Source organism: Theobroma umbraticum, unplaced genomic scaffold (genome assembly GCF_002168275.2).
Source record: "Theobroma umbraticum cultivar Fairchild unplaced genomic scaffold, ASM216827v3 scaffold_67.0, whole genome shotgun sequence".
In the NCBI taxonomy this organism is placed as follows: Eukaryota; Viridiplantae; Streptophyta; class Magnoliopsida; order Malvales; family Malvaceae; genus Theobroma; species Theobroma umbraticum.
The window spans coordinates 3,664,156-3,689,604 of NW_018397262.1; the positions used below are offsets into that span (position 1 = coordinate 3,664,156).

Consider the following 25,449-nt stretch of genomic DNA (forward strand, 5'->3'; position numbering starts at 1 on the left):
AAAAAAATATTTATTATGTCATAAAGATTAAATTGAATAAAAATATATAATATATAGATTAAATTAAAAAAATTAAAATATTGAGAAATTAAATTAAAAATATTTAAATATTTTAAATATTTAAGTAGATTATTAATATATTTATTAATAAATCAAATATTTTGGTATAAAAGATTTATTGCGTTAAAAAATATTTTTTTTTTCTTACTTGATTATTTGATTTTAGAATATATAAATTAATTTATTTTTTTTACAAAAATTAAGTTTGAATTCTCCTTCTATAAAAGAAGTTTTGAAAAAATTTTATACTTGCAATTAAATTTAGATGAATAACTTGTATTACGTTGAAATAAATAATATAAAATGATTAAATAAATTTTTTTTATATTTATAATAGTATAAAAATTTGAAACTAATTTAACTTAGTTTTTAACTTGATCTAAAGTCAAATTAGCAAAATGTGTCTATTTAGTTTTTAAAAAAAAAAATGAAAAATAGATATATGGATTTAACGATGATTATAAAAATAATTCTTTGTTCCCACTTATTTAATTGAGATATAATAAATCTCTTTTTATAATCATAGAATCTGAATTTCACTTTTTTATTTTTTATTTATTTTTTATATTTTTATTTTGTTTAATATTTCAAGTTATATTTTTTAAGTTGAAATTTCTTAAATTAAAAACTGCATTTATGGTTGATAAAGTTAGATATAACTATAAAAATTTTTACTATTTTATTTTATTAATAAATTTTTTATAGGTCTAAATTAATAATTTAAATTTAAATTTAGTAAATTTTGATTGTGGTATTTGAATTTAAATAAAATTTTTTTATAAGAAATTTTGAGTAAATTTAAATAAAATGTAAATTGAATAAGAGTTGAATAATTTCAAAAGAATGTGTATTTATAAATTGTGAAATTGTAGCTAAATCAACATATTTTGCTAATTTGAGTAAATTTAAATAAAAGGTAAATTTGGTAAGAGTTGAATAAGTTTAAAAGAATGTGTATTTGTAAATCGTGAAAGTTGCAACTCAATCAACATATTTAGTCATTTTATTTATTTTATTTTAATTTAATATAAATTATTCATCTAAATTTGACTTTAAGTATGAAATTTTTTCAAAATTTTTTTATAGAAAGAGAATTTAAATTTAATTTTTGTAAAAAAGATAAATTAATTTACATATTTTATAATCAAATAATCAAGTAAGAATATATATATATTAACATTATAAATCTTTTACACTTAACTATTTAATTTATTAATAAGCATATTAATAATCTACTTAAATATTTATTTTTTAAATTTTTTTTAATTTTGTTTCTCAATATTTTAATTTTGTTTAATTTAATCCCTATATTATAGATTTTTGTTCAATTTAATCTTATGACATGGTAAATATTTTTTCTGAAAATTTTTTTGATCTGTCACGTGATATTAACATATCAACATATTAGTGTCATATCAACACTGTCACGTCATTGTATAATGTCATGTAGCATTGTCACATCATTACTCGATGTCACATGGCATGCCACGTCATCATTTCAACCTCACATTATCAAAATGTGATGCGTTTGCATGAACATCATTTTCTAACGACAAAATTGGATGTCGTTAAAGGAAAAGACTAAATTGATGCAATTTTCAAAACCAAGAGATTAAATTGCTTCAATTTTAAGTATATAACCTAAATTAAACAAAATTGAAGAGCGTAGGGACTGGATAGGTTTTTTAAGCATTGTTCAATTCTTCTTCTTTCTGTATATTATCAAAAATGATCATTGAATAAATTTTTATTACTCTTTTTATGGCATTGAAAAGTTTTAATGGAGAAAATAAGTAGTCAAATACCAGAATTATAAAGTAATGGTTAAGTACATCAAGTAGATTCCAACAACCTAACATTTATTAATGGAATATTCAAAATTGAGTAATTAAACACACTGAAAAACATTAAATTAATATTTGGATTAAAATTTTAATTCCCAATTCTTGGATATGAAATCTGGGGAATATGCAGGCAAGAATTCCTTTCATTGGGTTGGTCCGATTCCAAGGGTGACCATCATGGAACCTGAAGAAATAAGAGAGATATGTACCAAATTCAATGACTTTCAGAAGCCGCATACCAACCCTCTTGTCAACTTACTTGTAACTGGACTTGTAAGCCTCGATGGAGAGGAGTGGGCTAAGCATAGAAAGATCATCAACCCTGCATTTCATCAAGATAAGTTGAAGGCATGTTCTATTTTCACTTTTGATTTCTTTATCAATATGCATCCTTTAATTATCCTGGGTGAGGTAATTATTGCAACTGAGTAAGAGTAGCACTGTGTATTCCTTCCTTGGTTTGTTTTGAGTGTTGTGGCTGATGAGGAAGCCTTTATGGGAACACGTAGAAAATGCAGTAATAATGGAGAAACATCAAGGAAAATTTATGGCTCCCTGCACCAAAATTAACTTATTTCATCCCAAATTTGCTTACTGTGTTAATGAGTACTTAGTATATACATGTATTAAATGTTCAAAAAGAAGTACCAATTACGGTGACCTTATCCTGATGTGGAAATCATTACAGAACATGTTGCCAGCATTCTATCAAAGTTGTATTGAGATGATCAGCGAATGGGAGAAGCTGGTTTTCTTAGAGGGGTCTAGTGAGTTAGATGTGTGGCCTTACCTCGTAAAATTGACAAGAGATGTGATTTCCCGAGCAGCATTTGGAAGCAGCTACGAAGAAGGTAGACGAATTTTCCAACTACTAGAGGATCAAAGCAATCTTACAATGCAAGTAATACAATCAGCTTACATTCCGGGATGGAGGTAAAAATTTGTTATTTTTCAAAGTTCAATCCATTTTGTTCAAGGGTTTTCTTCTTTATGTGCTAAAAGCTATATTTTACTTTTGTCTTATTAGGCATTTACCAACTAAGACAAACAGGAAGATGAAGGTGATTGCCAAAGATATAAAGGACTCACTCAAGGGAATGATAAAGAAAAGAGAGGAGGCAACTAAGGCGAGTGAAGTCAGTAATGATGACTTGTTAGGCATACTTGTAGAATCCAACATTAGAGAAATTCAAGAACATGGGGATCATAAGAACATGGGACTGAGTATTGAAGATGTGATTGAGGAGTGCAAGCTGTTTTACTTTGCTGGTCAAGAGACCACCTCCGTTTTGCTGGTTTGGACAATGGTTTTGTTGGCTAGGCATCCACATTGGCAGAGTAAGGCAAGAGAAGAGGTTTTGCAAGTTTTTGGTGACAGTAAACCAGATTCTGATGGCTTGAGCCGTCTGAAAGTCGTAAGTCCTGTTCTCCAACTATAATGGACCAAATTAAGAGCACACATTTCCATATTTACTTTAATTAATTCACTGCCGCAGGTAACAATGATCTTGTACGAGGTTCTCAGGCTGTACCCCGCAGTCATTGCACTAGGGCGCTCTGTTCCGAAAGATACGAAACTGGGAAACTTCTTGTTACCAGCTGGTGTAGAAATTTCAATGCCAGTGCTGCTGATTCAGCATGATCAAGAACTTTGGGGCGAAGATGCACATGAGTTTAATCCTGACAGGTTCTCGGACGGGGTTTCGAAAGCAACAAAGAGTCAAGTCATATATTTCCCTTTCGGATGGGGTCCTAGAATCTGCATTGGACAGAACTTTGCTCTGATGGAAGCAAAAATGGCGCTTGCAATGATCCTAAGACAATTCTGGTTCGAGCTTTCCCCTGCCTATGCTCACTCTCCCTGCGCCTTAATCACTCTACGTCCACAGCATGGTGCTCACATAATTTTACATAAACTTTAGTGCTAAAACCATCAGGTTATATGTCAAACCACCCAATCAATAATCACATCCATAGTTCATGATGTAATACTATTCAAATGCAAGCTTAGGGGCCAAGTGTCAAACTCTCAGTAAAGCAATGTATATATGGGATGAATTACTAGACCTTAACTATGGTGGTTTTTCTTTTAAGCAACAAAGAAGATCTTTGAGGCATTGAAAATGAAACTCATGATAATCAATCTGGCTGTGAAATATCTCATTGGCTCAAGGTTCAAGAGTATCCAAAGTCTCACATAAGTGACTCTAAGTTCACTTGTCCAAATCTGAAACCCAATTACCCATTGGTTAATTTTGTACCATTTTTCAGGTTTCTTCAAACGGTGGAAACAAGGGCTTTCAAACAGAGGTTTTGGGTGTTTCCCATCCTAGTTGAATTTTATTGAACTGGTGTAATATTAACACTAGACTCTTAATTTGGTTTGCATTTCAACCAAAAAAAAAAAGAAAAAAAAAAGAAAGAAAAGACTCCTTAATTGTTTAAAAATAATAAATAAAAATTAGCAATAAAACACACCCAGAAAAGTAAAAGAATAATCTAGAGAATATTTCCTCAAATATTGTTTTATTGTTAACAACTGATCAATTTTTTAATCAAATTTAAAATATAATCTTAAAATTGAAACTCAAATTTAAATTGAACCCGAGGAAGTGGATGACAATTAACAAATTGATCTTTGTATCATTAAGCTTTTGGGCTAAAATCCACTGTTAGCTCAAGAATTGCTCATTTGAAAAGTAAAACTCCAACTTTATTACATCTTCCATGCCTGTTTATTTGCACCAAGTTTCCTCCAATTATTATAACAGGCCATGGGACTATGCCACATTAATGGTCATTACCCAGTTTGCTCCTTTAATTTTTTTTTTAAAAAAAGGGAAAAATCTAAATCAAATCATAGAAAGAATAATAAGAGATCTACCATTTAGGGCAGTAGAAATTTGGGGCAGTTTCCCTGAAATTGAACATGAGTAAACAAAAAAACATGCAAAATCCTCGAGACTGCCCCAGAAAACTAACTCTAGGCCGGGTGAAATTGAGCTCTCACATTTCTTCAATTAAGCAAGAACTCATTTGGAACGGCCAAAACAGGAAGAGAGAATCCAGTAGAATGTATAATACCTTTCTGTAATACCTTTCTGCCAGAAGAGAATTCGCTTGCAGAAATAGAATCGATAGAAAGGAATTATTGTGGGTTTTTCTTTATATGCCCGCAACGGAACAAGAGCGCCACTTCGAATCAAACTTCGCTCTGTTCTCTCATAGGCAATATTGAAAACCCTAGCGCCGGCTTCTTTCTTATTTATAGGCAGATGATTAATTCGATTTTCCCATTTTGCCCCTAACGTCCTGTTAAATTAAGATAACATTTAATAGGAGAAAAGTAGAAACAAATTCTTTGTAAAGTATTTAATTAAATTATATTATAATATTTATTTTATAACATATTATTATAATATAAAATTACAATATAATCATATTACAGTTAAAAAATGTAATGTGATTACAGTTTAAAATCAATACAATCACATTACATGTATATTGTAATATTTTTAAAAATATTTTTATTTTTTAATTTTATTAATTTATTAAAAATATTTTATAATATTATAATTAAAATAAAAAATATTTAAATAAAATATATAATATAAGAATCAAAAATTAAAATAAAATAAAATATAAAAAATTAAAATTTATATAATATAGGTAAAAGAAATTAAAATAAAATATATAATATAAAAAATTATATTAAAAAAATAAAAATAAAATGTATAAAATTATAATAAGAAGTGAAAATAAAATATATGATATTAAAAGTATATTTAAAAGATGATATTATATAAAATTAATAATAAAAAATATAAGTATAGTAAACTTACATTTTAATAAATAAAGATAATTTTAAAAATTAACATTACATTCTCAACAAAATACTTGTAAACGTTACAATGTTATCTTTATTGTATTTTAATTATTATTTTACTTATATACCAAATACTGTAATATTATTTTCTTTACAATTATATTACGTGCAATCACATTGTATTGTAAAGTACTAAACGTTACCTAAAGATTATTGTATATTCTGTAAAAAAATTTTAAACTCCTACCAATTTATATAATTGACACTTGTCTTTTTCATAATTACATTAATTCCGTATTGATATTAATCTTTTCATATTTCTTTATCAATTAACGGTTTAAAAATAAATATTTCAAAAAATAATTAAATTACTTATACTTAGAATTTGTGAATGAGATTTGATAAAATAATGTAGTTTTTTCTTCTTTATAGTTAGGCTTTGTATTTTTATGTTAACAATAAATGACAATAAAATATTTTTAATTGTTTGTATTCTACTTTATGCGTTTTTTTTTTCAATCATTAGACTTATTTATGACTATTTATTGATTTGTCTATGATTTTTTATTTCCCTTTTTTTAATATTTATTGTTATTTTATTGGTTTATCCATCACTTTCAATCAACAAAATACTTTGTGAAATATTTCAATTATGTTAATTTTTTATCGAATATTAACGTAATTGAAAGTATATTGATAATTTAATAAAATTGAAATAGAGTGATAAAATTCAAAATTCAACTATAGAATAGAAACAAATTTTACCTTTAATCCCCTTTTATTTTATTACTTTCTCATTATTTTTTTTAATTATTGACAGACAGTCTTCAATGCAATGCAAAATGCGAATGTTATGCATCAACTTAGAACGACTTGACATATATTTAAAGACCCTTCTTATACAAGTGTATAAGGATCGGGAAAGGTGAAATAACCCTACCAATTTAAGTTTCAGGACATGTGTAGCTTTTATGGACTAGGATCAGGAAAGGTCCACATGAAGATATAAACTTGCATCAAGCAAGGTATGCATGCAAGGATACCCTCTCCGAATACCTAAGATACTGCCTTTAAGGGGTAATGATCCTCTCCATTGCTAAGAGATAGTGTCCACTAGTTTTGCCATAAGCTGACATATGTACTGTCAAACCAATCTAACATCACTCTGCATCACCATCTATAGTGCTTTCATCAACTTCAGTTCTCAAATCAAATTGCTTCCTCCTCCAAACTATAAACTATCACTAACCAAATATCACACGAGATAAAGTGCGGTAAGGAGGCTTACCAAATATTTTATATACCCTATCTGATGAAGGTCAATATATGTGCAACCAACGATATATCATAGAGTACTCCAAAGCATATCAAGAGACAATGAAAGAAAGAACCTTACTTCAAAGTTCAAAGCAGGGTGGAGCTTGGAAGCATCATATCATTACTAATCATCATCCTGGGGACCTTTAAGCAGCACATAACAAAGCAAAACTAGAGGTGCTCTTGATAGAGAATTAGTTCTGATTGATGGCTGTCTTATTGAAGATTCTAGTCTTCTTTACAACAATTTAACAGGGAATGCGCACTAGTTAGTCATTGACAATGAAAATAAGTGAGGCATGCCAAGACAACTAGTTAAAATAGTCAATCAATTTTCTTTTCCACCCTTGCTTACTTTGTGTTACCAGAGGGACTTAAAAGAGTAACAGAATTTACATCCAGTTATTCATTTCTCTTAGGAGAAGATAGTCGATGATTTGACCATTCTTCTAAAGCTTTATGGTGGAGAGAATTCATTTTAATATAAGGTCGCCTTTCTCGTATGTACTTCTCAGCCCTTCCCCAGTCTTCTGCAACACCTAAAGCCACCAGTAATGCACACATCACCACAACACTTCTCCCATGACCTAGAAGGATATGGAATTAAGTATACTGCTTACAGAAACAACTTTCTTTGCAAAGCATGTAAAGAAATTAGCTACATGGTAATGCTATGCAAACCATATAACAATTTAAGAATTTCAAATTCCTAATATCCTGCAATAATATACTTAGTAATGTTATAAATTATTACATGCCATTAATATCATAGAAGTCCACTAATGATATGTATTTGTTTCTCTTAAAGAAGAAAAAATTTGAAGTGCCTCTTAGGGTTTCATTCTTCAAATTTCTAGATATTAATTCAAAGTAAAAAATGCACCACAAGACAAAAGCAAAAATAATATTGAAACAAAAAGAAGTATGCAAACCATATAAACAACTTAAGCATTTCAAATCCCACATATCTTGCAAATAATAATACTTTATAAAGTTGTAAAATATCACATGCCATTCAAGTTCATAGAAGCCTCTCACTAATGACATATTGACATTCATTTATTTCTCTTATAAACGAAAGTTCCTGGTGCCTTTCTGCTTAGGATTTCATTCTTCACGTTTGCAGAGAAAATTTCACAACAATTGTAAAGGCACCAAAGATGAAGCCAAAATATATTTCATCAGGAAAAAGCAATAAATGAGGAGGAGACAACTGCTGGTGAGATCAAAATTTTCAAAAGCGGCTATTGAAAAAGTTCTAAAATGATAAAGCTCAAAACCTCTTTCGTACTTTTTAAGTGATAATCAAATTATACTTCCATGTGTCAGTACTAGTGAATTAGGATTAACTCTACATTTTTCAATTGGCAAGGTTGAGATATACTTGTTTTTTTGTCTTAACCTAATTTGTGGCATGGCCAATGTTTGTCCATATATATACAATAAGGAACAATGCCTGAAAATGCCATCAAACTTTATTCTAAAATGAATTTAGGCGCTCCAACTTTTGTCACGTTCAACAAAGAATATGAACTCCTAACTAATGCAATCAGCCCATAGGTGTCATCAGATATGAAAATTAGGGTGTAACTTGTTAAGCAGGTAAAATGCCAAAATAAAAAATGTTGAATAGGATTAAATATGTCCAAGTGGGCAACAAAATTTTATAAACAAACTTCTTGGTCCTCTTTTATACAGCTAATGAGATTGTTGGTGTTAACTAGCAACTATAGGCCTCCTGAGGCTGGATCAAGGGTTAAGCTGGCTAAAACTAACCTAGAAATGCCAATCGCAACATAGAATTGAAAACCAAGGTCATTCCAACCTCAACAGCCAAATACTAGCAGAAAGTGCATGATTTGCTCCCAGTCAACTGGACCTGTCCAATAGAAGGCTAGTTCAGAGCAAATCTAGCACTAGCTAGCTTGGATTGAACAGATGAGGCTGAAAACAACCTAACCACCAAACTGACCTACATCAATCATTCTCAATACTCATATAAGATTCCATATGTCCTCGATTAGACTTGAACAACTTAATAGTCCTAGTACTGTGGCTGAAAACTCAAATTTTCACATTGTAAACTTGCTTTAGCCAGTAAAATTCATCAAACCAGCAAGATCATTTAGTATGGAAACAAGTGAGGGATGGGAAGGAACCAAAGAGCATCGTTCATGGTATCAAGATAATGTCCATAGACAAAGACAAATATTAATTTCTTAGAGTATTTTTATCATTTCATTTTTAAACTGCTCATATTTAGTAGTAATAAACTTTATTACAAATTAAGAGTTAAGACCCAAGCAGATAATCATTTCTATAATAAAGTATCATAGGAATGATGCTTTTCAAAAGATGCAGTCAACTGGACGTTGTTGTCCAAATGCCATCCAGAGGACTCTTGCTCTTCTGTATGACATCAAAAATTAAACAAGGCAACTATCCAAGCAAGTTAGAGACTACATTCTTCCTTTTACTCAAATAAAGACAATTTCGCCAAAGGTAAAATCTTTGGCTTAATAATGTGACTACCTTACAACACTCGCCTAGATGAAGATATAATGCAAGCACCTGAAAGACATTCATGAAGACTGATAACTAATACGCAAGATGCCATATTTAAGCTTAGTAGTCCAAGACAAGAATCAAACCACTTACAAGGTAATAACAAGAGAAAACTCAGAAATGAAATGAACAAGATACATACCATAGGCACAGTGGATGAAAACTGGCTTATTTTGAGCTCTCTTTCTACAAGCCCATTTGACAGCTAATTCGATCTGGCCTGGGTCAGGAGCCCTCGTGTCCCAAGTGGGAACGCATAAGTACGAGTGCCCCTTTAACTCCATTATTCTTGGAAACTCAGACGTGCAATCGACAATAGCAGGGTTACCAGGCGGCAGTAAAGAAGGTGACGAAGGCCAGCCACCGACATATACACCCTCACATATTTGGGAGTAAGGTTCTTCCCCGCTAACGAATCTTCTCAACATTGAGAAAGCTCTGACAAAGTACAAATAAGGGAAGAACATGATGTTGGACCAGATTGGAAAGGTCCCATCTGGATTTTTACCCAAAATCATGGGAAGATTGATCAACGGGTGAGACGCTATTGAGACAAGATAAGAGATCAACGATGCATACAAGAAAGGTACGGCCAACACCGTAAAACCAAATCTCCTAAAGAATACAAATAACAAGAACCATGCTGTTGCCTTCACTGCTATCAAGACTGATAGCCCCAAACCCATCTTTGATTCACAATCAGACACCCAAAAACAAGAATTTCCAACTCAACAAGATTCACAAGTCTCTTGATAAATTGACAACAAATCTCTTCATCTTTTGGCCATTGAAGCACCAAAGTGGACAATAAGTGAGATTTTGCAAGTAGGTGTACGGAGCATCAAGAAACAACATTCTGCACGAAGCTCCCTTTGTTGTTCTTCATGTGCGCTCCTATTCATACTCCATAGCTTTTTCTTTTTCTTTCTTGGGGAAGGGGGACAAAGAAAGGAATAAAGAAGATTTGCGTATATTTACTCGTACTCAAGCTTTTGTATATAACCTAAAAGAAAATAAAATGAAAATTTATTTAACAGAAATAAAATTAAAAATGTGTATTCCTATAAAAAAATATATAAATTCATAAATAAGACAAATATATATAATTATGATATATATATATATATACACACACACAATATTTTTTCAAAATAAAAATATAATTGGGAAGTTTAGGCTGTTGGACTAAAATACATATAATACACCTTTTAGTATATGTGATACATGCGTTTTTGTTGTTTATTTTTAATATTTTTAAGTCCGTATATACATGTGAAGAAGGTAACCATTATGTTTTGTTATGATATTTGATTATCAATTAATTACTTTAAATTAAATAAATTCATTTTTTGTTTAGTGAATTTCATTTGAAATATAAAGATAGTGGGATTTTTTTTTATTTTAATATCAATTCTAAGACAAAGAAGCAATGAAAAGGTCAGTGAATGTCGAATGTTTATCCTTTTATTATGCTTGTCTCAAATGACCTTGATACCATTGAGAATTTAAGATGCCATAGCAAATCAGATTTATTACTTATTAGACCAAGACAATGGCAAATTGGCAACTAATGAGGCCTACAATGAGCAACTGAAGAAAATCACAATGCCATGTTCATTCCATGGAAATATATGCATGTATTAGCCTAGGTGTTACTTGCTAAGAAAGTAGAAATCCACACACAAAGGTCCCATGAGGAAACCAGATAAATTGGGATTGAACTCCAGAACTCCTAAAACAGAGAAAGGATCCATCTTCGACCTTGAAGCTTGGACCAAAATGAAATGTGACAGTTTAGCATTGACTTGAACTTGCAGGCAGCACAAAAGTTTCTTATGATCGCCTTCTTCACCCCTTTTTTTGTCCTTTCTTCTCCTCTTCTTTTTTTTTACAAAGAGTTTGTAACTTTGACCCCATTGAACAACCTGTTATCAGCAAATTCCCGTTCCATGTAATCCAAAAATTCACCAGTAAAACCCAACACAAGGTGAGAGGAGAGAGTCCAACAAACACATGAAGCAATATCACTGTCAAACAAAGTAAAGGAAAATTCCATAACGAAAGTGCCTGGTAGAAGTAATTTCACAATTCACAAACTATTGATCCCAAAAGGAATAAAAAACAAAAACAATAGACGACATAGTGCAAAGCAACTAAGCTTTATCATCATGAACAACAATCAGCAACAGCATTTCAAACTAGCACAAGAAAAGACCATTCTTCTTAATAGATTGGAACAGAAGTTTTTCTTTCAAGCATTTGCCACTCAGCAAATTCGCACAAGTCTATACCTTAAAAGAATGGACAGAAAACTATATACCTTGAATGTATACTCTCATTGACCCAATGATCCAATGCTGTTTGGTGGCCATACCTAACAAACAACAGGTTAGAAAAATGCTTCAAGTAATTTGCAAAAATTGACCGGAGATTTGAAACATATAAAAAATAAATAGAAAGACTTGGTAAATTTAACCACTTAGCCACCATTTGAGCGATCAATTTTAGTGATGACATGTCAAATATACCAATTCTTCATATCCACGTTCATGGACGACGCAAGTCAAGCCAACATAACCTTAATGTATTGAATGCATACTCATGTTCTAAACCTCTTCACATGCAAGATTACGAAAGAAACCTTACTCATCACTATCTGCACCTTGTTGTCAATTCTTTCAGCAATATGGAAAAGTTGATAAGCCAAAGGCCTAAATATGTATATCAAATATTTGCTTCTCTGGAGAAAAGTTAAGTTAAATCCCTATCTTGGTAACATAGACAAAGCTTAACTTAAATTTTCAAAACAAAGCTACCAAGTCAGACCATGTTTACTGATTTAACCTGAATCCAGTATGCCCTTTTAGACACATTCATATCAATAAAATAACACAAAAGCCAAACTAAAATAGTTCGAGTCTCAACCACAAAATCCTAAATCATTTAAAACTGGTTAAGTTGACACATAAGATAGGTGAAACCAATTTATTGAGTCACTTAAGTGTTGTCTCTCCATTTTGAGAATCGAAAATTTCTTCTCAAAAGGATACCAAAAATGCAGTTCTTATGATATAAAAGGACTAAAAGTGAACTGAATCAAAGAAAGGGAAAAAACATAAATGTAAGTTGACAAAGAAATCATACACTAATTAACTCTAGGTTTAACATGGGCCATGTATTGCCAATTCCTACAAAATAAAGATAGTGCAATTCAATATTGGGAACAAATCCAAAGGCAATTAGAATTTGCATTACTTACCCTCAGCAACACTTTCCCTTTAATAAGACCATAAGGAACAGGCCCAAAATGTCGTGAATCATTAGAAGCATACAAGTTATCCCCTTGAATCCAAACATGTCCCTTTGGAACCTATCCATTTAAACCCAAGTGAAAATAACAGAAAAAATGATCATTCAAGAATCTAATCATACACACACACACACACAAAGTAGCAATCTTTCACCTTGGTGCTCCCCACGAAGAAAATAAAAAGAGCATTTAGCAAAAGTAAAAACTGAATGGAGCTTCGGTAACTAATGATAACTTTTACTACTTAATTTATGCTAATTGTTTTTTGCTTCGTGAAAAATTGCTAAAATGCACAGAAATTTCAACATAATTGTTTTATATCAAAAGAATCAAGCATTTAAATTTTTAATTATGCATTAGTTGCGAAAGCATCAAAGAAGCAAAACCAACAATCCTAAGCCTATTTTTCATGATTTAGCTATATCTAAGGCTTACAAAATTCAACAATAAAAAAAAAATCTCAGCTTTCAAAATAAGGCAGACCCAGTTAAAAGGACGAAGAGCGTACCACGAGAGAACGAGAGCTATGGCTTCGAGTGGGGTCCAATGAGAAGGCAACTTTATCACCTTCCATGGCTACAATGCGCTTAGTCAAGGTCTTTTTAGGGTCGAACGGCGACCGAACCAGGACCACGTCACCCGGACCCAATTTGCCCACCCGATGAGACAAGTGTTCGGCTAGTACGACGTCGCCGGTTAGGTTTAACGTTGGCAGCATGCTAGGACCCAGCACCTACACACATTCAATTAATTCCTAAAAAAAAAACATTAAAAAGATGGAAAAGGGAGAGTTTTGATAAAGTTACAGACATGGGTAGGGGAGAGGAGGTAGGAGTCGGTGACGTGAAGGAAGCAGAGGAATTTGACGACGATAAAGGCTCGATCCATGGCTTCTTTTGCTAGGCTTCTCCATTGTCTCATTTTTCTTTTCCTTTTTGGGTTTAACTTTTGTTCTATGAAACTTAAAAGCAAGGCGTTCGAATCAACCGTCGCAAGGGAGGGCCTTGGGTTTCATTCTCGGGGCCCCAAAAGATAATTGGGTAAATTAATATAACGTCCCTATTTTAAACTTAATCACACGTTTGACCCAAAAATTCTGTTTTACAAAAGTCACAAGGGAATTCTCATTCCTTTCACTCCTATACTAAACACTCTGGTTTACCTTGTCTCTCTGTTCTCTCATAAATAATATAAGGACTTGATCATCATTGGCAATCCCATGGCAGATTTTAACGTCCACACAACACAATCCAAAAGTTAAAATTCCCTTTCATACATTGTAAATGCATTATCTAGCATAGTCCAACATGCTCCCATGCATTGTCATACCTAGTTATTTAGTTTGTACACAATCTGGAAATGAAGAAGTATTTATTGATGACCTCAAAAACTTTATTGTGGCAACAATTTAATTGAGAATTATTTTATTCTCCAGACCAATCTATAATTGAATAAAAATGACATTAGGAGCTCAAGTCAAAGCTCAATACCTTGTATGAATATACAACCAGTCACAAGGAACCTGGATTCAGCAACACTAACCAACTAATGTGCTAGGAAAGCTCTTTCTATATCAGTAGAGGCTTCAACTTCAAGCCTTCTCCTTTTCTGCCTCAGCTATTTTTTGCAAATAATCGTGTCCTCCTTCAAGGAAGTTCTCGTACTGTGAAACGTTATCTAACTAGTCAATCCTTTCGAGATTAAACATCACCATGTCTTCAAGAGCTAACCGAAAAGCGCTCTGAGGAAGACACTGTAGATTCTTAATTGCAAGATCAGCTCTCTCTTTTGCTAACTCTTGCGCTCTTTCAATTCCTCCACATTTCTTGACCAATTCAATTGCTTCATCAAGAGAACCGGTCTCACAGAACTCCGATTCAATGATTTCTCTAAGTTTTGGCTCTTTTTCTAGAGCAAAAATTACTGGTGCTGTCAGGTTGCCTTTCACTAGATCACTACCAGCTGGCTTCCCCAGCTGCTCAGCTGATTGTGTGAAATCCAATATGTCATCAACAACTTGGAATGATAGACCAAGATTCTTCCCGAATTCATACATTTGCTCAGTGACACTACGATCAGCCCCACTAAAAATAGCAGCTCCTTTGGTACTAGCCGCAATCAAAGAGGCTGTTTTGTAGTAACTCTTTAGCAAATACTCCTCAAGTTCAAGGTCACAGTCAAACAAACTGGATGCCTGCTTAATCTCACCACTTGCAAAATCCTTAATAACCTGCAATACCATTAAAGATTACAGTTTCAACTAATTTAACAAAAATATCAATATTTGAAAACGATCTCGATAGCCGGAGACACTTTCAATCCTAAATTTTGAATTTTTGAGTCAAATACAATATATACCCACATTTACATCCAAAAGAGATGATAAATGCTTGGCATAGGTCATACTAACCTGGCTGATGAGTTTAATGACTTCAAGGTTTTCAAGATTTGCAAGGTACCATGACGACTGAGCAAACATGAAGTCCCCAGCCAGTATTGCAACTCTTGTGCCAAACAGTTGGTGAACAGTTTCTTTCCCTGCAGTTAAGTTAGCAGCAGTCCCAAATCAGGAGTAGTCTCCCAAGTGATAAAAGACCCTTTCATGAGTAAAAGACCTAGCAGCCTGAATTTGTACAACCATCACTGCTGTTCATCTCTATTATTATTTATTAGTATTAAAAGTTAAAATCAGTCAGTCCCAATTATTCCCCGAAATGGTAGATGCACTAGTCCCTCTCCCTAATATGCACTGACAAGAAAACTGGCCAGAGTTTTGCCCCTCAATCACCACCACAACCACCAAGAAAATTAGCTACCTATCTATGAACTATGGTGTAAATAGACGCCCCACAGGTACATAGTCATTCCATAAATCAGTAAATCTGTAATTGTTGTGTCCTGAAATAGAAACTACTTTTCTGCCCTTAGCCAAGGGTAAAGAACACTGAAATGCAACCTCAATTATTAAATGCAAAGAAAAATCAATGTATGGATTCCCCATAATTTTAGACCATCGCATTTGCCTAACAAAAACTAGAAAAGACTGGGCATTCACAGGAGACATAAGTTCAAGAAAGACAACAGCAAGATGGGGAAAGAAAAAAAAAACTCCTAAAACAAGTCAAAAACAAGGAGGGAAAATAGAGTGCGAAAAAAAAGTGAAAAGAGTACAAAAATAAAGTTTGATAAATTAAGTTCAATTGACAAGATTACAAGATTATACATGACAGGGTTCAACATAGCTTCTAAAACAACATCTACCGTTGCAAAATAATTTTTACATGACTCTTTAAAAACGAAGAATTATTAAAGAATCTCTCGTAAAATACTGGAAAAGTATATAATATTTCTTTATTTCACAAGTTTCCATTCTTAAACTTTTCTTTTCCCCTTTTCTGTTCTAGAAGCTGCATGCTTCTAGATAAAAGAGATGATCAAGGTATGAACTCTGAACCTTCAACTACGACCTAGAGTTAGCATAAATGAACTTTGCACGCCAAGATGATTCATTGACAGGAAGAACCATCATGTTCATTACTCAGGTCTATTTAAAGAATCTAATTTATATTATTGATCATGTGCAGTCAAGAGAAATAACTACAGACCTATAGAAGAAAACAATATTTCTTAATTAACTTGAATAGAAGAACTAATTACTCCTCAGATTTGAGATTGCTGCTATTTAACTTTGACACTTGAATAGAAGAAAAACACATTACACACGAAGAAATGATATTAAATATAGAGGCCAACCTCTTCGCGTGTCACTTTCATCTAATACATCATCATGTATCAAGCTTGCAGTATGGATCATCTCAATGATCTCAGCCAAACGCCGATGCTTTGTGGTAAGTTCCCTGGAAAGGAAAAAGCGCAGAATGGACGTCAATCTAAAACTAAAGCTAAATGTGTTGAGTATCTTAGCAAAGAGTTGTGAACATTACTTCAATCCAACTAACTCTGCTGTAGCTCTTGAAACTAGGAACACCAAGGCTGGTCTCATTCTCTTACCACCAGCGCCAAAGATCTGCCCAGCTGCAGCCATCAGAACAGGGTTCTCTGCACCGACAATCTAGCAGAGCATCATCATCAGATACACTAACATTACAGGACAGGCATCCTAGTTCCATGGGCTAAGCCAGCGAATAGAAGGCCTTCTAGAAACAGATAACATAGCTAAACAGACAACAGCATAAATGAAAATAAGAAGGTATTACCAACTAATCCATTCACAAAGCTGTATACATGTAAGCAGAAATGCATAAATATCTATAGCGGTTTTTGCTGAGGTATTAAGAAATTATTTTTAGAATAAAAATGCTATCTGGCACTCAAATAAACCAAACCATACTTCATATACTCAAAGGAGATTGAGTAACTGACTTATAGAATCAGTCAGGTGATAATAAATTCAGATAGAAAACTAATTGATGAAAGAGTCTAACAGTTTGATTACAAAGTTAATAGCTTTGGGTCTCACAGTCTCCATAATTTGAGGGGCAAGAAGAAGAATTGGCCGAACAAAAGGATTCCAGTTAGTCAACAAAATCAAGTTGATGTGTCACCACCATTAGCATGAACTACCTAATGCATCATTGACAAGCAGCATATGAACATTCACCAGTGGATCAAATGAGATCCCCAAACAAACCCCCGCCCACCACCCCCCCTTTCCCCTTATCCCAAACATGCAAAAATGTGCTATATCATAACAGGACTAATAAGGGCATAACATTTAAGATCTTTATTATGAGCACTTACTGACTGGAGATTTTGATTTAGAGTCTGGAGGTCATCAGCAACCACTTTAAACAAGTTTGCCAGTGAAATTGGGCTTCTGAGCTCTTTCTTCAAATCCAGCACTGGTGCAGTGCTTCGACCAACTCCTATATTGAAGTTAAAAGTTGAAAAAGAAATATAATTCCAAGTACTGAACTCAATACGAAACTTAAAAAAGTATGCTAAAAGCAAACACAACGATTAGCAACAAGAAAAGCAACAAATTATAAGTCTAAGAAAGAAGCATAAGATGAAAGTTCAACAATCCGTCGGTAACAAACACGGAATCTCTAAACAAAGTCTCAACTATTGTTGTCAGGAAAAGGAAAACAAAAACGGCTAAAAAATTGATTCCAAGTATCTGAACTCAGCTTAATATCTATAAAACCAATTTATTATATGCTATTAGTTAAACACATTCTGCTAAATCAATTTCAAAAACTTATCAAAAAGGAGCTAAATTCTATAGAAGCAAGTACAAGAAGAAATTTGAATTACTTTCCAAAAATGCAATAATAAATTTGGATGATGTTTGGGCATCAATATATTACCATCAAGCAGAGGCTCTGGAGCTTTGGTGGAGAACACCCGACTTCCAGTATTGTTTTGCCTGCAGTACACTACTCTTCTACCTACATAGCCTTTACAACTAACGTTTGAGATTGTTTTTCCATAGTTCTTCACTGAGTGCCTTTCAATTGAAGCATTAGAAGAAGTGCCGCAAGTAACCAAATCAAGCACTCTTGTTCCAAAATCAAGATTATGGCATGTCACTGACATCATTCTTGATACCAACACCCAGAAGAAAAGGAAAAAGAAATAAAAAAAAAAAAAGAAGCAAAACTGCAAAAGTTTCACTCCTTATATGAAAAGCCCAAAAATAGAAATAAAATCTTTTGTCAATTTCCCATAAAAACAACCAGAGAAATGGAGAACCAAGCCGAAACAAAAACTGGGTATTCAACAAAAAACGGTAAAACAACTTCAAAAGAGCTCAAAAGGGGTGTCTTCAAATTAAAAACCAAAAAAGTAAAGAAAGCAGGTCCCCTTTTTCTTAGAAGAAAATGTACTCCAAAGCTTAGAAGCGTTCAAATAAATTTGGGTGGATGAAAAGAACCCACATGGGAGCTTTTGTACTTTTGTCCTACACTGCTTATCAGTTCAATGAAGAGCTTGAGAGGCTAGTGATGGTTTGGACAAAAATAAAAGGAAAAAATGAGAGAAGAGTTTTGTTTGTTTCAAACCATGTAAGAAAGAAACAGAACCAAGTTGAAGATTTTGTGAGGGAAAATCATGGAAATGAGAAAAAAATAAATAAACGGCCTTAAGTTTATCTGCGGGTCAAAATCGGGAGGCCTCATAGCAACTCGGCATTGGTGGTCAAAACAAGAGCCATGTACTATTTTTCCTTCTCTCCCTCCCTCTTACAATTGAGTGATCTATAGAGATCTGATTTTCCTAGCCACGTGTGTGATTCTTGTTGGCCATTCTCATTAAATAATCATTTATGATAATAATAAAAATAAATTCCCTTACACCGTTTATTATATATATTTGATGAATCTATACATAAGATTTTATTCTTTATTTATTTAGATTATACATATCCAATTTAAAATAAATTAAAAATATTTAATTATTTATTTAATATCATATAAAAGTTTTATCATTAAATATATAAATAAGATAAATTAATTAATTTTACATGAATATAACTTGATTCCTCCTCATAAGAAAAATATGTTTATAATAATTTTCCTTGAAATATTTTATGCATTTGAATATCTAAATTTTTTGTGGTAGAACTTAGTTGATATCATAAAAGAAATTAACCAATAAGAGAAATGGGAAGTCACATTTTATGAGTGATTAAAATCATCCAAAGGTGAGAAAATAAGAAAAGAATTGTGTAATGAAAAAAATTTAAACCCGTTTATACTATGACTTTCTTTTTAATATTTTTAACATGCCTTAAAAATTGAATTTAGAAAATTGTTACTTAAAATGGCTTTTAAGTAAACCTTTTTTTATACGAATTAAATATTTAATTATGAGTTATTTTATGAAAAAAATATACTTTAACTTTGTTAATCTAACAAATAAGATATTTCAGTTTTGCTGTCTTTTAAATTTTTGGCAAAATTAGGGTAAGCACACGTGATTTGCGAGGTTCGAGTTTATGGTCTGCGAATATTAATTGTATCAATTAGTTGAAGAATTAATTAACATGTAAAGAGATTGTCAGCATGTGGCTCTAAGCAAAGCACATCTGCACAAAATATTATTTACCCTAGTAAAATCAAAAGAAGGCATCCAAAAATCCAATGTTAGCCATGATGGTTTAGCTAAAGTCTAATTTACGACTTGAAAAATCAATGTATCTAACTGCTACTCAACAATAATCTCCGGATTTGCGTCGATATTATTAATGTAAATTTATTTAAATGATAAAATTGTTCTATCTTTTCACCATTTTTAATGAATAACTTCATATATAAAGATTGGCACTGAAAAACACGATAAATAGTGAGTAAATAATTTAGAGCAATGAATGTAGGTTAAAAAATTTTAGTCGATCCATTATTTTTAATGCTCTCTTGATAACACGATCTAATCAAAGATCGAACTATAGGCGGAGGGGAGGGGGCTAGTGGAGCACTTGCCTCCAACAATTTTAAAATTTTATAATTTACTTTTATTTTTTGAAATTTTATAATTTCATCTCTACAAAAATTTAAAACTTTTTCTATTATACTTTTATAATTTTTTTATAAAATTTTTTGAAATTTTATAATTTTATCCTTACAATAATTTTTTATTTATTAAGATGCCCAATAATAATTAATCAACAATTAATTTTAAGACTCATTCTTACAAGAATTGAATTTCAAATTTAATAAAATGTAATAGAGTTGCTCTGGCACATTTTTTGATCCTTAAAATAATTTCAAATTATTTGATGTTGAAAGTATTTACAACTTTACAAATAAATATTATCTTGATAACTTTACTGAGCATGATAAAATTCATTTAAGCTATCAATTGGATATATTCAAGCTTAACATTCTTTATATTCTGTCTTTGAAAAAATGTATTACACTTTCTAAGTTATGTCAAGTGCTGAAAAATATGAGAATATTAAAAATTTACTTCCTTGTTGACAGATTGATCTAACTTGTCTTAACTCTTTCAATTTCCATTGCAATATCATAATATGTATTTTTTTTTATGAATTTGTTAAGAACGAGACTTGTAATAGAATGTTAGTTGATTTTTTTAAAAATTCATTAATTATTCTCATTGAAATGAAAATCATTAAAGGCTTCGACATTAATTCAATGATAGAAACTTTCAACTCTATGAAAAATCATCGAACTCAATTAAAGATACACGATCTTAACATGTAATAATTATTTAAAAATATCTTTGATTTGTTCTTAACACATAGTTGAAGTTATTTGAGTAATTTTCATTGAACTTTTTCCATATAAGGTATTTTGTATTTTTATCAAATATTGAACTTTTAGTTTAACTGTTTTACAAACATTGTATTTGCCCTTTCAAACACGAAATCCTAACTCCACCACTAAATTGGACTCTTATGGTATAACATTGTCGTACTACAGTAACAAACTACCATAAACCAGACTTCAAAGTTAATCCTACAATGATATATATGCGGTGATCAATAATTAATTTAAACTACCATGAACTAGATTTCAAAATTAATTCTACGGTGATATATATGTGACGCTCAATAATTAATTTTATGTATTTTTTGATATAGAAAATTGACAATTATAAAACATATGAGTCATATCATTACTTACTCAATGTGAGCAAATAATTTTATATTAATTTCTAGCCTAAAGGAGAGATGCCTAACTGAAACATAGTTTATTTTTAATTTTATAACTTATTCAAACTACTTTGAGTTGACCCTGAAGGCATTATAAACCTGCCCATCCCCCACCCACCTTTTCCTAAACTGTCAACAATAAAGAAAGAAGTAGTGGAGTAAATCTGATTAATGGTGAAGTGATGGCTATCCGTGCTTCAGTGGATAACCTGACTCCTTTGTATTCCCAATATATATATATATATATATATACACGTACATGTCATTAAGATATAAAAATCTATGTAAGTTTATTTTTTATAGTATATCTGGTTTGTTTCAGTTGGACAATATATCCTTTCAGATGCTTATAATAATCATCCTCTCTCTCTCTCTCTCTCTCTCTCTCTATATATATATGTGTGTATATATATACACACAAAATCAAATTCATAACTAGTCATGGTCTTTGAACCATAAAATCAAATTTTGGTTGTAGTTCCATCTAATTTATGGGAGACCATTAATTCTGGGTGATTTAATTAGAAAAACGGTTAAGTATCTAAGTTAAGTAGTTCTCATCTTTCAAATCATAATTAATAAAAAAGTTTTTTTCTTTTGACTTAAACAAAATAATGTAAAAGGTTAACAACAGTAAATCAAATTATGTAGAAACCCCTAACAAGTGCTAGAGAGAGACTGCAGGAGAAGAATTGGAGAAGCTAAGAGGGTAGTTGATTGGCATCAATAAGATTAGGAGTGAGTAAAATTATTTCAAGTCGAATATAATCGAATCAAGTTGAAGTAAGGTTGCTTTTTTTTTTCCTTTAATTAGAATAATTTTTGAGGTGTTTGATTTAAGATGTTTGATTAATTTAGAGTCTTTGGTTTGGTTTTTGATTTGAAAAATTTCAACCCTTAATTATTGAAATTTTAATATCATATATATTAAGGGTATTTTTGACTTTATCCAATAATAATTTTAGATAGTTATTTTTCAATTTACTTGAGTACGTTAAAATTTAAATTTTTATTTTTTACCTTAAACTTTGATAAAATGTTGTAAATTGTTTATTATAGTACATTTTTTTTTAAAACAGATGGAAATAGTTTGATTTTTCAATTCAATTACGTATATTAATTCGATTTTTTTCATAAAATAAATTTAATTTTCCAATATTTTGAACATTTTAATACCGAAATGAGCATTTACGCAGCTTTTAATTGAGCAGGCAGGAGAGTGGCAGTCAGGACATGAAACCAGTCCTCTCCATTCCCGAAAACTACCTAACATCATAATTTAATTCCTTAACAGAAGAGAAGGAATCGCCTCCTTACATAATTATATGTCTGCTGGCTAACCTCCATTTACCAGGTGCCAAGTAGACCACGTAACAACAAAAGATGTAATCTCAGCATCACCATGCATTGGACCGGGCTACATGGGATATCATACACCGCCTCTACTTTTATCTTGTCCTGCATTAAAACAGCAGCACATCACCAGGAACTATCACTTCAAATCAATGTATCAGTTGCTCGTTGAATACTAAGAGCCATATGCAACATAAAATCATGATGTCCACCAGAGGTTGCACCAAATCCCTTCTCCAAGCAGCTGCCGGCAACGGAGGATCCTTCCTTTGGGTGTAAAACAAAGTGGGTGTTCATGAATCCATCTCTCACACCACAAATGAACATTGACGGCCCTCCAATTATGAGTTATTTATGAAAAAAAAATATATTTTAACTTCGTTAATCTAACAAATAAGATACCATTGTTGCTTTCTTTTAAATTTTTGACAAATCAGGGTAAGCACACGTGATTTGTGAGGTTCAAGTTCATGGTCTGGGAATATTAATTGTATCAATAAGTAGTTGAAGAATTAATTAACATGTGAAGAGATTAATGCACCCACTAAAATCAAAAGAGGGCATCCAAAAATCCAATCTTAACAATGATGGTTTAGCTGAGGTCTAATTTAAAGCTTGAAAAATCAATTTTTGTAACTGCTACTCAATAACAATCTCTGGATCTTTGTTGATATTATTAATGTAAATTTACTCGAATGATAAATTCGTTTTATCTTTTCACCATTTTTAATGAATAATTCTGAATACAAAGATTGGCGCTGAGAAACGTGATAAATCATGGACAAGTAGTTTATAACACTAAATGTAGATTAAAGTATTCTAGTTGACTTATGACCTTTAATACCCTCTTAGTAACACGATCTACTCAAGATTGGACTAGAGGCAGAGGGGAAGGGGCTAGTGGGGGCTCTTATCATGGGATTAGAACTTTAGCTAAGATCTGCACGGCACTTAAGACTTGGGATAAAAACCCTAAGTAAGTCTAACTCAGAATATTACGCTATAATGCAGAAGCAATGTAAACAAAACTTGAAGAAAAGACTTTGGGAAAAAATAATTGCCTTATTCTTAAGAGAAACAAATATTTAAGATTCTAAGCAAATAACCCATGAATGCTAGAATGTTTGAATGTCTAACTACTAGAGCAATTGACTCATTTGCCTACGACTGATGCCTAAAGGTCTTGTTTATAATAGGGTTTTCCTAATCCTAAAACATCTCTACTTTTGGTAGGCTAGTACAACTAGAGTAGAATGAAATAGGTGTCCTAAGCCTATTAGAACACTCACTAGCTTAAAGTCCTAGTTTAAGTAAAATAAATAATTACACAAGAAATTCTAACCTTACACGAATTCCCTTATACGGTGTTCTATTCAACATTGAACTCTTTATATAAACTTTTTGTGTCGTTGGGCACATAGTCCAATGAGACTAGGTAGTGCGACGTGTCTGTGACTTAATGATTGTCAATGGGCCTCCAATCAATATTGGTCTAAGGTTGATTTCTGGCCTTGGGACGTGTGTGGCACTTGTTTGTGTTGTTGCCTCAACTAGTCTTGCAGGTTGTGCATGTCACGGTTCTATGAACCTTGACATTCTACCTCACTCAATCTAGGCAACGCCCTCATTACCTCATGGCTTACCTACACCATAAATCTTCAATGGGTTCCTCACAATAGTTGTGGGTGTGATTGAGGTAGCCTCACATTGGCTGTCTCTAAAAAACACCTCTAAGTTGAAGCATGTTTTGCCATGTGGCTGTTTAGCTCGTTGCTGGCCTTTGACGTCCAAGTACATGACTCTCATGTGTGTGGTGTCTCCATTTGCAGCAAACATAGGACATGAGAGGTTTAAGCTTGGCATTTGGGTCATCAATCCAATGCCAAAACTCCGTTGGTCAAATCGCATGGTTTGGAAGTTACAATGTGTGGCTTCTTGGTACTTGTTAGCTACATGTGCAACCCTTTGTTTGAGACGTTAGACAACCTTTGTCAATTGACATTATTGCTACTATATAGTTGTTTGGAATTTTGAGAATATGGTGTTTTAGAAAGCAAGTATATTCGTGTGCTTAATTTCATTAAATTTGTAATGAAAGTACATTTTGATAATAAGACGAAGAGTTTGTTTTAAGTAAACATTCATTATCTTGTTATTAAGGTACCATGATTCTATTGATATATTAAAATATATTTGTATCAAAAGTGATACATAGGAGATATGTATTTTAATTGAATCTAAAAATTGTTCTCAGCCATATAATAAAGTTAGTCACTTTATTGTATTAAAGCTGTAGTGTCTAGATTACTTTCAACAAAATGAATGTGATTCACTTCAAAGTAATGATGAGTCTCAAATTATCGAAATGGTTGACTTCCAGTAATGACACTATAACATGAACTGAAATCATGTGAGAATTAAATTTAAGTTTAATTATTACTTAAATCTTAATTTCACACTTATACATTTGCTTATAATAGAACCGAAATCTTGATGGATAATGAATTCGTATTTAATCTCCTTATAATCTTTGATT

General features: G+C 31.9%; 4 protein-coding genes across 8 annotated transcripts in view; 1 reads left to right on the forward strand and 3 right to left on the reverse strand.

Moving 5' to 3' along the window:
• LOC110419001 (cytochrome P450 72A397-like) overlaps window positions 1-4,033 on the forward strand; it is a 5,013-nt gene extending 980 nt beyond the window's left edge. Inside the window, exons 2-5 of the mRNA XM_021431852.2 lie at window positions 2,035-2,252; window positions 2,593-2,837; window positions 2,932-3,319; window positions 3,401-4,033. Of these exons, the coding sequence (XP_021287527.1) occupies window positions 2,035-2,252; window positions 2,593-2,837; window positions 2,932-3,319; window positions 3,401-3,826 (1,277 nt within the window). The 3' untranslated portion in view covers window positions 3,827-4,033. The remainder of the gene's footprint in view (window positions 1-2,034; window positions 2,253-2,592; window positions 2,838-2,931; window positions 3,320-3,400) is intronic.
• A 3,075-nt stretch (window positions 4,034-7,108) lies between these two features.
• On the reverse strand, window positions 7,109-10,591 carry LOC110419002 (uncharacterized). Of its 2 annotated transcripts, none has more exons than XM_021431855.2 (2): window positions 9,755-10,591; window positions 7,109-7,586 (listed from the first exon to the last, which is right to left on the reverse strand). In XM_021431855.2, the coding sequence occupies exons 1-2, from the start codon at window positions 10,296-10,298 to the stop codon at window positions 7,450-7,452; spliced, it is 681 nt and encodes a 226-aa protein (XP_021287530.1). In that variant the 5' UTR covers window positions 10,299-10,591; the 3' UTR covers window positions 7,109-7,449. The 2 variants fall into 2 exon arrangements, with proteins under 2 accessions (XP_021287530.1, XP_021287529.1); XM_021431854.2 differs by having other exon boundaries at window positions 7,109-7,634; window positions 9,755-10,585.
• A 485-nt stretch (window positions 10,592-11,076) lies between these two features.
• On the reverse strand, window positions 11,077-14,225 carry LOC110419320 (Peptidase S24/S26A/S26B/S26C family protein). 4 transcript variants are annotated; one of them, XR_002445458.2, is made up of 6 exons: window positions 13,733-14,225; window positions 13,431-13,655; window positions 12,872-12,982; window positions 12,757-12,800; window positions 11,933-11,986; window positions 11,077-11,537 (listed from the first exon to the last, which is right to left on the reverse strand). XR_002445458.2 is itself a non-coding variant. In XM_021432323.1 (5 exons), the coding sequence occupies exons 1-4, from the start codon at window positions 13,841-13,843 to the stop codon at window positions 11,948-11,950; spliced, it is 486 nt and encodes a 161-aa protein (XP_021287998.1). In that variant the 5' UTR covers window positions 13,844-14,225; the 3' UTR covers window positions 11,078-11,537; window positions 11,933-11,947. The 4 variants fall into 4 exon arrangements, 2 of the variants coding, with proteins under 2 accessions (XP_021287998.1, XP_021287997.1); XR_002445457.1 differs by having other exon boundaries at window positions 11,078-11,639; XM_021432323.1 differs by lacking the exon at window positions 12,757-12,800 and having other exon boundaries at window positions 11,078-11,537.
• A 139-nt stretch (window positions 14,226-14,364) lies between these two features.
• LOC110419319 (solanesyl diphosphate synthase 1, chloroplastic) lies at window positions 14,365-19,095 on the reverse strand. The gene is made up of 6 exons (XM_021432321.1): window positions 18,253-19,095; window positions 17,684-17,808; window positions 16,867-16,994; window positions 16,676-16,779; window positions 15,333-15,460; window positions 14,365-15,152 (listed from the first exon to the last, which is right to left on the reverse strand). The coding sequence occupies exons 1-6, from the start codon at window positions 18,482-18,484 to the stop codon at window positions 14,604-14,606; spliced, it is 1,266 nt and encodes a 421-aa protein (XP_021287996.1). The 5' UTR covers window positions 18,485-19,095; the 3' UTR covers window positions 14,365-14,603.
• Between the last annotated feature and the right edge of the window lie 6,354 nt (window positions 19,096-25,449).